Source organism: Serinus canaria, chromosome 12, assembly GCF_022539315.1.
Source record: "Serinus canaria isolate serCan28SL12 chromosome 12, serCan2020, whole genome shotgun sequence".
In the NCBI taxonomy this organism is placed as follows: Eukaryota; Metazoa; Chordata; class Aves; order Passeriformes; family Fringillidae; genus Serinus; species Serinus canaria.
Genome location: NC_066326.1, coordinates 6,038,358 through 6,055,941, shown reverse-complemented (window position 1 = coordinate 6,055,941; position 17,584 = coordinate 6,038,358). Strand labels below are relative to the sequence as shown.

Genomic DNA, 17,584 nt, shown 5'->3' with positions numbered 1-17,584 from the left:
TGGCCAAGGGGAATTGTGGAATTGTTGCCATCTCACAACGTAGCCCAAGCTCAATGGAGCCATTAACACCCCAAAACAGAGCATTATTTCTGGTCATCTTCACTAGCACATCAAAACAGAGGAAAAATGTGGTACTTCAAAACAAAAGAAGGAAAAGGGATAGCTAGAGACTGGACCAACATAACACTAATCTGAATGATGTATTGATGGATTTTTGTCAAGTTTTGACAATGGAAACTACATGCTAGGAATGAAAACAGCAATTCATCTGAATATCTATGAGAAAAACTTCGCTCTAGTTTTAAAATCCTGATTTTTCTTAAGCAAAAGACAAAAATATTCCAAAGTAAATGCTTGGGTGAAGTTTACAATGAAATGAAGGCCTCAAGGAAGAAAGTCAAGGAAGCAAGACCCCAGTGGTGTTCATGTGAAGTAAAAGCCGAACTACACTAAGTCTTCCAATGGATGGTGTATAAGTGGTTATAAAGCCATGCCACAATTTGTCCATTGTGGCATGGCTTTATAACCACTTATACACCATCCAAATATATCAATAGGTGCCCTGCCTCTCTTCCTTGCTCTGTCTTGGTCCTAGCTCATGCTGCTGCTCAAGTTGTAAACTCAGAGGAGAATGCCTTGGGTCTGTAAATAAACCCGTGGGCTCGGTGTGAGAGGAACAGCAGAGCTCTCGAGACTCACAACAACCAAACTTGGAGGCCACCTGGAATCTTGTCACAGCTGTTGTTTACTACAGAACATTGCAGGAAAAAATCAGCTCAGTGGGGAGCTGGGAGCTGAGGGGATGAGGACTCGGGGGAAGTGTGCTGGAGGGGCAGATGGCACTGAGGAGCAGGGGAAGAATTCAGTTTGCAGAAACGTGTGTGTGGTTTGCCAACTTGTTTCAACAATACTTCACCTTTGGGTCCATTTCAAGGTCTCATTTGTTTATGATGGTTCACACATTTAGGGATCAAACCATCCTGTGTCACCCATACAGGCTCATATGGCCCCTGGGAGCTGGCAGCATCCACTCATTCTCAAGGATTCACCAGAAAATAAATCAAAACTCTTAACCAACTCTCCTAAAGAAAAAAAATCTAAATGATGCTTAAGCAGGGTGTCATTAACAAAATAATGGCGTTGAGCCCAACATCCTGCATCTTTCCTCCTTTCTGCTTGACCTCTGTCTTCTACAAAAGCTGTCAGACTTCACTCAGTTCAGAGCCCAGCACAGGATGGGCACAGGGCTGGGAGGGAAAGAGAAACATTCTGGGCTTTCTCACCACCTGCACCAAACCAATCAGGGCTGAATCACAAGCTATTCTCACCAGAATTTCTGGCCAAGAATGGGTTAACAGCACCTTTTTGCATTTTGAATTTACTAATTATCACTTCATTTAGCCCTTATATTAGCACAATAAAAAGCAGCTGTCAGGCCAAGCATGCTCAGTCCAAGTGACCTTGTGTTCTTGTTTGTGTTTACCACATAAGCATCAGGGAATTCCATTTTCAAAATACAAGGCTTCATAATCCATTAGCACTAGAGATTGGTCCAGGGCTCTGGATTTACTGGTCACGTGTACCAAGGAATAAAAATATGAGCATACAGCCAGATTAATCTCCAGACCTGTAAAGCATCCCAACCACCATGCAGCAATCTCATTCCAAGCCACACACAAATATTAGCATCATCCTTATAAGCTACCATCAATGCCATCCCCACAGTAAATGAAGCAAAAATTAAATGCTACCTGCCCAACAATTTAGAAAGTGTGGAGATACACAATAACTAACACCACTTCTCAGGTTTCCACTTATTTCATAAGTGAAATGATGCTCTTATTAATACACCAACAACCCACATCTCCCCCAGCTATTTTGAAAAGGCAGGAATCACTTTCCCTGCTCTTAATTTTAAATCAAAAGCAAGACCAAGCAGCTTAGCTCACCATCAAGTTCAATAAATCAGATAAAAGAATCAATGGCAAGCATTTCAAAATGTAACCTTGGTAACGTGCAAAATGTTTCCCCAGAACTCACACTCATTTGCTTTATTTGCTGTTTTAGGAAATGAAATATCACACGTAGGCAGAAGGGCATTAGTATCACAACACTGCATCTCCCAAGCCTAACACTGCACGTGCTCTCCTGGAAGGCACTTTTTGCAGTATGCCCTAAAAATCTGCAGCCTGCCAAGTTAGGTGATTGAAGAATAATCATATTTCACATTGACAGAATGGCAAATGGAAGTGCTCAATAGTAAACAGTAATCCATATTTATTCTTTATGTCCTTTTATGTTGTTTAAACATAATTTGTTTTGTGCTTCTCACTGATAAAATGAGCATAAACTCCATGGTGTTATAACAGCATCTGCCATTTGAAGAATCAACATTTGTCAGTGTTACCACTCAATTTTAACTGGTCTTACACAGCCCTCCTGCATGCAACACTTAGACTGAAAATGACTACTACTGTGTGTACCACTATGTGATATTTGTTGGCAAATACTGATTTTTGAATCGCAGCATAATTATTCAATATTTATATAAGTCTACCAGGATAAACAATCTCTGATTCACAACGAGACTGAAAACTTCAAATTATTTTGCTGCTTATCTCAGTATCCTGTAACTGAGATGTTTACTCATTCCAGCCTGATCTAAAGGGCATATCATTATTTCCACAGCTCAGCCAAATTAAGCAAAAAAAGCTCTTCCTTAGAAGAGTGTCCTCTGCCACCTGGGGAATGTCAAACTGAGGTGCAACAAAATAGGATCACTCTCCACTCTTTGTATGTCTTCCCAAAATGCCAAGGACAATCTCATTTTGAGTAATTATTCTGACCTTCTAAGGACTACCATGATCCAGACTTCTTAGTTTTTCTTCTGTTTCTTTTTTTTCCTTGTTTTTTTTTTTTTTCAATTGGTTTTTTATTTTGTTTTTATTTTGGTTCGGTTTTTTTGTTTGGGGTTTTTGATCTGTTTTTTTTTTTGTTGGTATTTTGTTTGGTTGGTTTTGTTTTGTTTTTTGTTTTAGGTTTTGTTGTTGTGCATTAGGTGGTGGTTTTTTTGCTTTGGCTTTTTCGAGTGAAAATGAGCATTTCTTTCTCAGCTTTGCTAACTCTTGTTCCTTATCTCCTACATGAATCAAGGATGACCTTCCAGCAGTGGCAGATGCCTTCAACAATGGCACCTAGCCATATAAAATGCTGTTCAATTCTACAAGTTAAACAACCATCAGAAATAAAGTTCTGCTCGGGAAATAAAAATAGAAGCCTCTTTTATATTCATAGGTTTTAAACCAATAAGCAACATTCACCATTCTGATATTAATATAGACTCTTTCTAAGCCAAGCAATCACTTCATGGCAGTTTTTTTTAGGGCTTTTCTCCAAAGCAGGCATCACAAGGCTTGCACCACACCATCAACTGCTCCAAAAAGGTAATCAAAAAAGCCTCATTCAGAGATGAATCATTTTCCTTTTCAACCCTATCTGCTGTCACACATGGAAGCCTGCCCAAACTGCAAACAGCCTCCCCCACAGGAAGGCTGCCCCAAAAATGAAGATGGAATTCCATCACCGGCTGGGGGCTGTGTACAAATCACCAACAGGATGGGACTGCTGGGAACGTGCCTTGAGCTGTTTGATTTTCCAGCACCAGTCTCATTCCATGGCTATGACAATGGGAAGATGCCATCAGCTCACATCCCAGGCAGCAGACCAAGAACTTAATGTTACAACTCACTTGAAAAGGTTTTTGACCAATCACACAAAGCACATTGACAGTGGTTCCATCCAACCACCATAAGCACAGATACCTTTGGTTAAACAATGTTTGCTTATTTCAAATACAAAACCTGCTTGTAAACCTTAAAACACAATGCACAGAGCTCCATTATTAAGCCTAGAACTTCCCAATATCTCACTAGATAAACTTTTCTGCAGCTTAGGGAGTTATTCTAGACAAGCATTGATACACAGACCATTGTTCTAGTTGTCCTCACTTTTCTACTTCTTACAGAATTTTCCTGCTGACCAATCTCATGGCTGCTGCTTAGCACTAATCACAGTTCTGCTGTCTCTGAGGCCTGCCTATTGCAGCTTTCCCAAAACCCTCTGATTTTAAAGATTCCCACAATCTTCTGCCCCAGGGAGTCCAGCAGGGCAAGGTTTGTCACTTATTGTCACTACAGGACACGAAATAACATGATGAGCACACTCAGGTCTCCCAAGGTAAAAACAGCACTTTTAATTTCTGACTCCAACATTTATAGATTTCCAAAAGTGACAGTGGATTGGAGGGCGACACTGCCACCTCTCCAATGACACCGGACAAACCAACAGTCCATCAAATTTCTCCTTCTCCATGAAAGAATGCAAAACACTAAATTATTTACATTAAGTGTGTGAGAAAGTTCCTTACAAGAAAGTAAACATCAGAAGGCTTAGAAAAACTGAAGAAACCAGGACAACAACTTACAAGGCACAGCGTGGCGATAAAGGTTGTCTCGGATGGTCTGCTGCAGGTCGTGGTCTGGTGACCCCTTCTGAAACCTCTGGTTGAGATAATGCCTCAGATCCTTGTTCAGTCTGCTTCCTGCAAGGAAAAAATCCATTATTTATTTATTTCTGAATGCAACAGCCATTTATTCATTTCTAAATGCACACAATTATCATTTCCAATTGAGGCAAATGGTAGATTTCCATTCAGAGCCCCCTAAATTATGGCATGCTGACTTTATGAGCAGAGGCTCATCTTCCTCTACAAATGGCTAATTACCAAAAATAACTTGCTGTAAACAAGAGGTCTCTCTTGTCTCATAATGCAACATTCTTCCTGTGGTGTTAAACAGATCATCATTCCTGTTTATCACTTATTTGTCTGAGCAAATGGAGACAGACAGATGACAGGAAAAATAAGAAAAATAATAAAGGTATTGCTTTTGCAAGTCTCTGGAGGGTGAGTGGGGTGGAGAACAGAAGGCAAAAACTGCTCCTATTGGAGCTACTAATAAAGCTGAACATAGCAAAAAAATCAAACAAGTGCTATACTTTCCACTGGTATCCATCCCAACACACAGCAGGAGTTACAAAAGCATTGATTTAACAAGTTAAGAGCATCCAAAGTCCTTAAAAAAAAACAAACCACGCTATCCAATGCTTTTCACCTAAATCTGTTTATTTGCCTGTTCAGGTTTGAACACCTTCAGAAGTGTGAAAGAAGATAAATGAGTTGAAAACAAAACAAAAGTAAAAAAAAAACTACAAAAAATTTTAAAAAGGAAAGAAAAATAAATGTAGCTGTTAATGAACATTGCCATTTGCTGAACACCAAACCCTTTTTTGTAGCAGGACATATGAACTACAGAACCTTAATGAAGTCTTTTACCAAAAATATTTCCAAGTTTGGAATAACACTGACATTAATTTGACTGAAGAGCAAAAACAGGGATTGAAACTCTTCTATTGTAAAATGAAAAGGAAAAAAAGCACTGGAAAAGCTTCTGAGGAATGCAAGCAGGGTGATCAGAGCCTGGAGCAGCTGCCACACAAGGACCAAGAGAGGGATGCTGCAGCTTGGGGTGGACATCAGTCTCCACATGCCCTGAGGTCACCTGGGGACTGGGCACTGCTTGCTTCTCCCAACACCAGGACTGGGAGACACCAAGGAAAGCAAAACAGGAGCCTGGTTCAGAATCACCAGGGACAAGAGTCCCCAGGCTGTGCACTCTCCCTGGAGAGCACTGGGGGGCAAGAAGCTGATTCAGGAGATTCAAGGGGAGATGGAAAAGCACTTGTAGGACAGACCCATTGGGGGGCTGCAGAATCAGAATGGTTTGGGTTGGAAGGGATTTTAAAGATCACCTTGTCACCCATCACTGCCGTGGGCAGGGACACCTTCCTTGGGCCAGGCTGCTCAATGCCCCATCCAACCTGGCCTTGAAAAGAAGAGGGAAAAGGAAATCCCTTGGGCTTAACATTAATTGCTGGTGGTTGGGAGACCCAGGAAAGAAGTGGGGAATATGGAGCATCTTGCTCTTTTCCTTCCCTTTGCCAGGCATCTTATTTATGACCCCAGCTGGAGCCAAGCTGCTGGACTACATGGACCTTGGGCTGAACACTGCAGCTGTTTTCAGTCTTTTATCATTTGCATTATGATTTTTTTGATTGTGAATATGTGATGCAGAGATCATCTCAACATATCTGGACACTGAATGCAGCCTCACAGTTGCAGATTCCTGGCTGGAGCCTCTGGGAATCACTGCAGAGCAAATCAAAAATGATAATACTGCAATGGAGTGCAGTTGGACACTGGGTCTGGGAGGCAGAAGCAGCACCAGGCAAATGGTGAAAAAAGAAAGAGTGCAGACTGTTACCTGACTGTGGGCAGGATAAAACCACTGCAGCCCTGCAGCATTTTACCAGAAATGTTGGTTTAAAAACAAAGTAAACATAAAAAAACCCCACAGTCTGAAGTACTATGTCAAATTTTTAAAATAATTTTGTGATTTGTATTTACATCCTCCTGACAGCTTTTTCTGTTAATTAAATCTCTTATTGAGGAAAAGAAGGCTCAGGCAGCAGGCCCAGCTATTAACAAATGGAAATTTTTAAAGACCAAGATGCTCATTGCAGAAATGAAACAACAAAACTGAAATTATGGGAGATATAAATGGCTCAAAACACTTTCCTGAGCAACACCAGCAACACCCCTCACTCCCAGAGTGAATTATCAACCCATTTGCTAACAAATGGTCTCTAGTTACTGCACCATAAAATTTATTTCCCACATAGTAGGCTCTTGGAGGGTTTGGTAGACTTGTGGGCTACAGTTTTTCAATATCAGAGCTGACTTCCCAAACTCCAGACGTTTGATTTCATACCACGTTGTTTGACTCCAGAGAGAGACTGGGCACAAAAAAGAGCCTCTGCTGAAATAATAAAGTAGTTCTTTATCTTTTAACTAAACAGTCCATATATTTCTTTGTACAAGAGAAAGGCAAGGTAGATTTTCATAGCAAAAAAGGATACAATGTTTGGGCATAATGCAAGGGCTTATTCCAGGGAAGAAAGTAATGCACAGAACTTCATGCATCACATAAGTAAACTTTCTTCCAAATTACTGTGTGATCCCTGATTCAGTGATTTATGTAACAATAATGACTTGAGGTGAAAAAGCTCTGCTGAGCTAGGCCTTGTTTGACCACAGAATATATGCAATTTAATGATGATATCCTGCTTTTTAGCTTCCCTCTGCGCCCATTCCATCTAGCATCTCAGTCTGTTATGGCCCTGCTGGAAAGTTTGGTTATTTGGTTTATGCAGGAGCTGGGATTTCCCAGCTGAGTCACTGAAGCACTAGTTAAAAAGGCACTTGCAAAAACAGGGGCTGTAGCAACACTTACATTCACATAAGTGTCCCCTCTGGGGGCTCAGAGTGATGCTTATTTCTATTACATTTTTATTTTAGAAGAGAAGGAAGAAGATGGGGAAAAAAAAAAAAAGGCAAAAAGAAACCCAGCCCCCAAAAGCCTGCTGAGCTACATTCCTGTTCCTAAATTCCAGGAAAGTCTTGACAGAAATGAAGGCTTCTTGCAGCTCTGATGATCTCAGCTCAGCAGTCGCTGAGGCCACAAGCTGTGGGCACAGGCAGGTTCAGGAACTCCCTCCACTGCATGGCAGAAGAAAATGAGCTAACACAGAAACTAACTCTTTGTGGGAAGCTGCCAAAGGGATCCAGCATGGAACATGTTGGATTTTTTACCATTTGAAATGCTTCTCTCTGCTCTGATCTCTTCCAAAAATCTCCCCTGAGCTGAGATGGCACGGGCTTGGCACTGGCTTTATAAACTGGTGTGCAGCACCAGAACCTACTAAATAAACACTGCTGTGCCCTTAGTCCAAAATGTATGCACCCATAATCTGTGAGAACCTGAAAAATATACCAGTGACATTTCAGCAACCTCCTCTGTGCAAATCTTAGCAGCAAAATTCATTCTGCTCCTCGGGGCATCGCTGGCTTGTGCAAACTCCCTCTGAGACCAAGCCTCACCTTTGGTGGCCTCTGTCCATGCTCCAGCCACTACCAGACCAAAAGATGGGCAGGTGCCCAGAACCACCTCATTTCATGCAAAAATCTTCCCCTTTCTAAAATTTAAATCCATGTCATTGTGCTCAAGAAAATACTTCCTTTAGAGAAGAGCTGTGTCAACCAGAAGTATTATATTGGCCTTCAAAAAACTCCCCTGTTCTCATGGAGACTGGATTTTACATTTACTCTTTTGAGATTCTTTCTTTTCTTCTCTGCTAAAAGGGTGTGAAAAGATCCAACAGTGATAATAGAGGAGGGACAGGAGATGCAACCCAGGAACAGCAGTTTCCAAAGCAGAGGATACAGGTCTGAAGACCCAGTGCTCCATTCTGCCTTTGTGCTAGTCAGGATATGTTGAAAATTGTTTATTTGCACACAGAAAAATCACCTGGTTATTTCTGTAATGAAAATTAAGCTGATACATGTAGCTTAGATTATCAGACACACACAAAAAATGAAAAACTCACCAAAATTTATAGTTCACTAGTAAGATGTTCAAAGATTTTTTTGGTGCTGTAGCAACAGTTTTCCTTTTTTTCTCTGCTGAACAAAATCAATGCCTTTTTTAATGTGAAGGTACAGTCAGAGAACCAACTTTTCACTGCTTCACTCCTCACAATACTACTCCAAATCTGAGATACTTCCATCTTATTATCTGAATCCTTTGAATGAAACACAGAGCAAAATGGCTGGTTTAATCTATTCTTCCTAATTATTATAATGTAGAGTATGTCTTATCATAATGTAGAGTATGTCTATCACCCTCCCCAACCATTACATGGTAGCATCATTTCAGCAGCAAAAAAGAAACCCAAGGAAGAAACATCTCTCATAGCAAAAACCAACCAACCAACCAAAAAATTACTGACATATGGTTTTCTAAGAAACAATGAACTGTAGCCCAATGTGTAACTTAGATGGGTTTGGGATTAATGAAAAATATTGACTCTTTCTAAACACATGGCTTCCAAACCCACAGTTCTGTCACACATTTGTCCCCCAACAGTTACCTGATATAAAGTCCCTAGGGAAGCTTTGCTTTGAGCTGTGCTTGGTGCTAAAATTCCCAGCTTCTGCAGGAAGAAAGCTGCATGTGGGATCATCTAACACTGACTGTGCTGTGTGATGTTCTCTTGGAGAGGCCTCCCAGCAGCAGCACATTCCTGGGGCTGGGAGCCTCCTGCCCCACTGCCACGCTGCCTTCCAGTAGGGAAAGCAGGCTGCAGAAATGACCAAGCACAATCTGATTTTTTTCCCCAAGAAAAAGCTGAGTGTGAACATCGTGGAGCTGCCAGCACCTTCCTGCCAGCTGGTGGATAGTCCATGCCAGCTCTGTGCAATATGTGTGTGCTGAAGATGTATTTTAAACTCGTGCTTTGGAAACTATCATTTGAGAGTTTATGTTTCTATTAATTACTGCAGCTGTTTGATCCCATTTCTGCTCGAGATGGTCCCAGATAATCCTGATCAACAGCCACACTCTGACAGAGCCTATAGATGCTCGTGCAAAGATGGGTCAGGGTCAGGCCTGGGACACACTGGTCCCTGACCTATATTACACTCCTCTAAGCAGATTACACCAGTATATATTTTTTTGCTTTACCCTTCTTTAGGAAGGCAACCAATTGCTACACTCACAGTGACTGATAGCATCTGAACTAGAAAAATCTATTTTCCATGCCTGAATTGCAGCAGAAGTCCCCTTCTCCTGTCAGGATCTCTGTTTAAAGGTGTCTTTAGCAGAGGGATTCTCTGTGGTCAGACAAAGACCATTTCAAAACAACAGGGCCATGAAGCAATGAAAGGTTAAAGGCCTCACTAAAGGGATAAAAGTGCAATAGAGTCATCTGGATTAAGACTCTCTCTCACCACCCTGATGCCTACACTGAGAGGGAAGGATTCAATTTTTTAAAGACACAAAGATTGCACATGTTGGATTTGCAGTATAAACCCCTGACTGTAATGTACTGTCTATCATCTGAAGATCTCTATCTGAAGGTATTTAACTAATAAATTATTGTGGTTAGCAGGGTTTTATTTCTGTGCTACAAAACATAGAACTGCAGATAAGGGAAAAAAAAAAAAACTACAAAAACCAGGCCAAACAAAAAAATCCAAACCCTGCTTGTTTAGAGGCACGAGCAGAGAATTTGCAGCTTGTGTTTTCTAGAGCAGCAAGTGGATTTGCAATGTCAGATGACTGGCACTGCAGGCTGGGGGAACTTCACTTGTGCTCCTGCTCTGCCCAGCAGAAGGCACTCAACACAAACTCACCTAAAATTAGAGCCAAAATAGCTCCCCTTAGCTAGGAAGTGTGTTAACTAAGCTGGTTATAAACCTATTAATCCCTTGAAAACAACAGCCTATTTTTAAAAGAAATGTTATAATATTAATAATGCAACTCAAGACAACTTTTCAATCTGTTGTTAAATCCTTACTATAAAGTGGGGTGTAGACAGGGCTCATGGAAACAGGAGACAGTTCTTAAAACTCTTCAAACAGCAATGCCAGGGCATCACCATGTCTCCTACTAACACTTGCCATCAATTTTCCTCAAATCCTGTTGCAAAGGTGGCCCTGATACTCATATATATTCTGTTAGTGCTTGGAGAGATTAATACTCTATTTCTGGGCAAATTAATAGAATAATTTTCATGGTAAGGCCAGGAGGCAGCAGCCCATCTTAGAAGGTTGAGTAGATTTTTATCATTTAACAAGACTGCACTGGTAACCACATCATCATCAAATATTCCTAATCCCAGCAGTTGTTATGGAAATGAGAATAGTTTGTGTTATATCAGTTCATCCTGTCCCATCCTTGTCTTCCAGCTGCTGTCCAAAAGTGATTATAAATAATGGGGCTATAAAAGCCATTCAATAATTAGAAGATTCATTGGCCATATGCCAGCAGTGACAAAAGAGAGTGATTTATGTAAGATGAGTCTGTCACATCTGCCAGATCACAGTTTCATTACGCCTGTGGCTTTAAGGTCACAGTTTAGCACTGTTTCAACAGCCATTTGTCAAGGGGGTGCTGGGGAGAAGAGGAGAAATATATCATGGTTTTGTTTGCTTTCTTGTTTTAACTACTAAGTAAATAAGTAAATAAAGTGCAGTACCTACATTTGTTATTTCGTGTCTCTTGCGAGGTCAAAGACACAAGAAGACATTCATCATGACTGGCCAGAGTTCAAATAAGACCATGGAGAGAAAACCCATTTAAAAGCCTGAAGAATTCATGTGGCTGCTTTAACTCAATACAATCTAAGCATGTTCTGTCTTCCAGCCACCCATGAAATGAAGGTACCTTGTAAACACATAACATGTTGGTAAATTAATTGCCACTACATTTTCCTAACACAAGTAAACTCAAAAACCTTTATGGTTCAGTGTTCTAAAATGATATTTAAACATTGCCATGGGAGTTCAGATTAACAATTAACATGGCTCAGCAAACACCTAATTTGATCCCAATTCCATTTTCTCATCTTCTTTTCCTCTTAAAAAACAAACAAAAAACACCAATGAACTTTTATTGCTGGGTACCAATTCTACCACCATAAAGTCCAGATGTTTAAATGTTCCCCATAAGTGCTTAAATAACCTTCTCTGTTACTGTCAGTGATTGCTCCCATTCCATTGTGGGCAGTCTCTGGTGACAAAAAGAACTGCTCTGAGGGTGCAGACTGGATCTTTGCTGGAAATGCTACACCCAGAACCAACCAATATTTTACTTTAATTTGCACCAGCCTCCTAAAACCAGCCTGCAGTCAGATGCACTGCTCAGATCAGAGCCCAGATGCTGCCATTATTCTAACAAGTCCACACCACAACAAAAGCAAAATGACTGCTCACCCTTTGCCTACCTCCTGAAGTAAAACAGAAAATACTTCCCAATTTTTATGCTTTAGAACCTTCTCCAAACAACAAAGCCTCATCCATTGCAAAAGATTTCCAGCGGAAGGAAATGAAGATAAGCTGGAGGGTTATGGCATAAAGAATTGCACAAAGTTCCAGGATGAGCTGCCTGCCCAGCAATAAAACCCCACTTGGATGGAGCAGCCTGGCTGCTGAATCAGCAGTGAGCACTTCAGTGCAGCCAGTAATTCCTGTCCTGAGAATGAATAACTTACTTTATTACTGAGAGAACTTCTTAAAATGTTATTTTAGGTGTAAGCTGTGAACCTGAAGGAGATGTATTTGCACTCAGAACTTTCAGGTCATGTCCAGAATCAGGAGCAGGCAAGAGCCTTCTTGGCATGGTACCTTTGGTATCACTCTCAATCTGCATGGGTGAGTGAACCAGCACTGAGGTGGTAATTCAGCATTTGCTGCTGCAGAAATGCACTTAACAGATCATAAATCCCTGGTAAAACTCTTCTAAGAGCATGTCACCTCATCTACTGCATTCACAGGGTGCTCCACCTTATTTTCTGAGCATTAATAGTGATTCATATTTCTACACTAAATTTAAACAAATAACCTTTCAGCTGAAAAGGGTCAGAAAAACCCACAGAGCTCAGGCACTGAGGTTGAAAAGAAAAAAAAAAAAAATCATTATTTATACACCGGGCCTGAAAATTTTGAACACTGTGACAAATACACTTCTGTTGCTCTCAACTGAATTCAGATCAGCAACAACTCCAAATGCAGCAGCAAGCCCAGCCTCTCTCCCTTTCTGGCCCCTTCAAGCTTCTGGTGCCCTCAGAGTTTCAGCCCTGAATTTCCTGAGGCTCCTGGAGAAGAAAATTCTTTAACACTCTGACATCTCTGCAGCCCAGGACAATCCTGACCTGGGAGACAGGGAGGCCACACAGCCAGGACTGCATCCCTGGAAGAGGAGCCTGCTCTGCCATGGAGAGACAAATCACATCTTTCTACCTCAAGAAGGATCTGTTTTATTATTTTCTTCCTCAAAATACTGAGGTTTAAGTTCAGCTCCTCTTCTTAAATCATGTGGTATCATTTGTGTCCCTATAGAGCCTATAGCATGATAAACAATGATGATATTGATAAATATGAACATAAATATCTATGGATAGATAGGATAAATAATGGTGGATAAATAATGACATTTCTCCAGAGAAAGTGGCAACCATAGGTAAGCCTAAGGAGCAGAAAATCTGATACACCTGAGGCAAAAATACAATAGAACATGCTGCTCAAGCAACAGGAGCATGTGGTGAATAGAAGAGGGAAGAGCAAGGTCAGCAGTATTGATGATGGTTGGCCTTGGATATCTCTAAAACACATTTGAACTGGCCTGGCACAAAACATGAAACATGATTTGCCTCATCCAGATGGGTGCTGGCAGATGGGGACCCTGTCCCAGTGCTTTGTAGCCATAGTTAATCATGAACCCAACTAACTAAAAGCTGGATATTAACCACTCCTACTCTGTTATTGACTCACAGGAGACCTCCTTTCCTCCCCTGTGCCATTTTCAAGAAATGCTACAAGCTCACTCCTCTGGCTTCAGCTTTTTGTTTTCCTTATTCACTTTTAAGAATCCACAGACAAGGAAATTGAGACTGTCAGGTGGTCTCTGGGAATGACAGCAGAGAAGCAAGGTGAGCTAAGGTGAGAGAAGGAACACACTGGGAGGACAAATGCAGAATAATTTCCTACTAAAATGAAAAATCTCCAAGATAAAACTATAGGTTAACAGCCACACACACAAACTTTGTTGTGCTGTCACAACAAAGCTCAGGAGGTGTGTGGACAAAGAACAAAGCAATGCAGCATCCTCTGGTCTTGTTTGCTGTGAAGCATGGATTAGTATCATGCTAAATAGTTTATCCAGTTCTGTGGCCAGATCAGTGCTGACCCTGAGTTAACTGGCTGACAATCCAGCTGTAACATTAAAGCTACGTCCATAAATGCCTCTGCTTGCCAGTGGCCTCAAACCAAGGGCCCAGAGCAAAGGCTCAGCTCTGCAAAGCTTTGCAGCAAGGCAGAGCCAGAGGTGATGCAGAGGCTGCTCTGAGCAAGGCATTGTGCCTGGCACACAAAGGCCCTGCTGTGCTGGGGCACTCTGCACCCTGTGCTCCAGCTAGGAGCAGGATGGAGCCACCAACAGTGGCAAGAAACGCTGATGTTGCCACGTAGGCTTTAAAAAAAAAAAAACACAGCAACAACAAAAAAGTAGTAAGAAGAGAAAAGCCCTCCTCCAGAACTGAAGTGAATGCAGAATGAAGTCACTGTAAGACAGTGCCATGGGATGCAGCCTCTGAAGGATTCAGTGGAGGCTGCTCTGAGCGTTTCCATCAATGAACACAGACTGGGCTACGTGAGCAGCCCAGGAAAGGCTTCCCAGGAAAGCACAGCCTGCCTGGGAGCCACACACCAGCCTTTGTCACACCCTGCTCTGGGTGAGGCCACCTGGGTAAGGCAGCATTGCTCTTGCCCCTTCTCTCTGAAGATGCCAGCAAGCTCTGCCTTTTCTAGGGAGCAGCAGAAGCAGGACAGGGGGTGAAGCAGAAAGTCTAGCTAAAAAAACAAGAATGGGGAAAATCAAGATGAAAAGCACTTGCAGAATTCACTCCAAGGAAAAGACCCATTTCTGGAATTGAGATGCACATCTCTCTGTGTCTCTAAAAGGAGTTGCCATATGTTCTAAAAGTAGGATATAATATTTGAGCTGTAAAAGCCAAATCAGCTTGAGGAACAGACGGCATTACAATGCTTTAGCAGAACAAGCCCCCCATAACAATATGCCAACAAACTCATTTTCTAGAATGGCACTAGGAAAATATTTGCAAAATCTGAAACCCATTCCCTAAATACAGCATTTGGTTCTTCCAGAATCAGAAAAAAAGTGCCACACATATGCCAGAATTGGGGAGTTCTAAATAGCTCTTCATATTCTTTGATTTTTTTGGCTTGCTTTTCTCTGTAATTTATGGATGGTGGGGGTTTTTTGGAGCTTTTTTTTTTTTTAATTTGACCTCAAATTTCTTGAGCAGTCCTTCTTGTTCTTCCTTGGTTGCTGGAGGGAAAAATTCCCACAGCCCAGCCAGGTCACCTCTGAATTTTGATCACAGTATTACAGCTTTTCCCTCTGACCTCCCAGGCTCCAGGAACACATCAATATTAACAGCCCAATTTCCAGAGGAACTGAATACATAAAATCTAATGCTGACAACCTGTGATTGTCAGGCTATAAACACACACTAAATGAAGATATTGTCAGAACACTAGAATTTTGATGCTGCTTTTCAAATCCTTTTTTTTCCCTCCCAAGTATCTCTATCACAAACAAAATGTTGGCTCCTTGGAAGAAGCCAGCTGAAAATCATGTGTCCACAGGAAGAAGATCTGTCCAAAGCATGTTCCAGCTGCTTTTGCCCCTTCTCCAGTGTGGTTGGATGATAAACACTCAGGTGCAGCAGTGTCTGACCAAAGAAAAATAATAATTTTTTTTTTCATCTGCAATATACCTATTTACAGAGTGCTGCAGGTTAATTTTCTAACTTGCCCAAGAAATTTCTCAGACCCAAAATTTGCCATGAGACAAATAAAACCAGAAACAAGATTAGCTGTGGTCTCACCTTAGCAAGTAAAGGCCCTGCTCTTTCCACATTATTGTCAAAGAGCACAACTCAGCTTAACCTCAGATGGACCTCTTTTTTTTTTTTTTTTTTCCTATTTAAAATACAATTACACATTTAGGTACATAGAGAATAGATGCCAAACCACTAACATACAGTACAGAAAGGAAGCACACAGGCAACAATGCTGTGTGATTTAGAAAATCAGGCTCTCAAAGCTGAATGTAATTATGAGCTAAATCTGTTGGGAAAAAACATTTAAATGGAAAAACATGTATAACAATTGGGAGCTGTTGAAGCACATTTTACAAGAGGCCCAAAAAGCCACAAAAATTGAGTAAGGAGGTCACACTGGTTTATAAACAAACCTGACTTATAGGGAAAGTTTTTCAGTTTCATGTTGTAGACAAAGGAAAACAAGATCTAAGCAACTGGACTAGCTCTGCTTAATTATTTCAACTGCAAACATTTTTGTTTTATTTTTATTGTACCATTGGAAGTGTTTTCTGAGGGTTGGAGGATATTCTCCATCCCTGGAAAATGTTACATCAACACTGAATGCTTTTCTTGAAAAATCAAGATTAAAGAGAAATTGATTCAAGCTAGTTCTTTAATGTCCTGAGCTATTACTTGGAAATGTGATTTAGGAAGAGTGGGTTGAGTAGGCAGGTAAAGGATCTGGAAGAATGGGGGAGCCAACTGCAATTTAAAAGAGTTCAGAGCAAAATGAGGCAATGAGCTGAATCTTTTGAATTGCTCAGGTGCCCAAGAGCCTGGGCAAGTTGAGAAAACCTTCCTGGTAAAAGAGAAGTGTTAACAGGGCTGCTCTGCTGTGAAAGCAATTCAATGCACAGCATTGTGGGCCTCCCTTTTGTGCAGGAAATGGAACTGAAATTCGAAAATCAGATTTTACAGCACTGACAGAATGAAGGAGTTGGATGGAACAAGCAAGAACCATGGCAGTCAGTGATGGGATTTAATAAAGTACCACTACATCTTATTGGCACAACTCCAAAGTAAAAGTGAGAAGTGAATGAGGACAAGGTTGCTGTTACTGTACATGAAGCAAAAACTCTCTGATTCTTGGGACTGTCTCTATCACACAGAGTAAATCTTCTCCTCTGTAACCTTCAGGTTAAAGTCTGGTCAAAGACAACAGCTAAAATATTGAAAAACTCACATGTAAAACAAAAAAAACCCCAAATAACCTGCATAGTGTTGGTCTCTAACATCAATATGATCCTTAATATAAAGCAAGTTTGGCAATAAAAAATTGAAAGTTGAAAGGCACATGAAAAAGCTTACTAGGGTCTGTAACAAACATCTTTGCCCTGGTCACAAGGTCTTGTTCTCTTAATGAGTTTAGAAGTGCCTGTATCATGTTTCTGTCACCCCAATTTTTCCCTATGAGAAACAAATATGAATATTACAGCTGGTAAAACCCACATTTTCTTGAGCAGGAAATAAAGGTTTATATGCAGCATATAGCAAAATGTATATTTCCAGAGACAATAGTTACAAGATTTAGACTTATTAGTGCAGGAATTTTAATGGAAAACATGTTTTTGGGATAAGAATTTTAATTACAAAGAAACCACATACAACTTGCTTCTTTAGATATAAAGCAGAACAGTTCTGCAGCAGAATAAAAAGGTCTCTTTTGATGAAAACAGAATATTGGAATAAAGAGAGAAACACTCAGCTTGTGTGTATGGTTAGACATTTTCCTGGTAATGTTTTTGATGCCAAAATGGCATTTGTCAGGATGGAGACATTCCTCAGGAATGTGACATTTCTGCAGCAGTCAGACCCAGCTCTGATGGTGCCTGCTCAGATCCTTGCCCTGCCAGGCTGCCCTGACCCCAGCACAGCTCCTAAGGGTCCAGTCAGCCCAGCCCTTCTGCCCACATCCTTCTTTTCCTTCCCCTTCTTACAATCT

The 17,584-nt window shown here is 41.0% G+C and overlaps 1 protein-coding gene across 31 annotated transcripts in view; it reads right to left on the bottom strand.

The window, feature by feature from the left end:
* Window positions 1-17,584, bottom strand: part of MAGI1 (membrane associated guanylate kinase, WW and PDZ domain containing 1) — a 348,628-nt gene that overhangs the window by 166,378 nt on the left and 164,666 nt on the right. For all 31 annotated transcript variants that reach the window (XM_030228181.2, XM_030228164.2, XM_030228167.2 and 28 more), the window contains exon 2: window positions 4,484-4,600. In XM_030228181.2, the coding sequence (XP_030084041.1) occupies window positions 4,484-4,600 (117 nt within the window). The remainder of the gene's footprint in view (window positions 1-4,483; window positions 4,601-17,584) is intronic.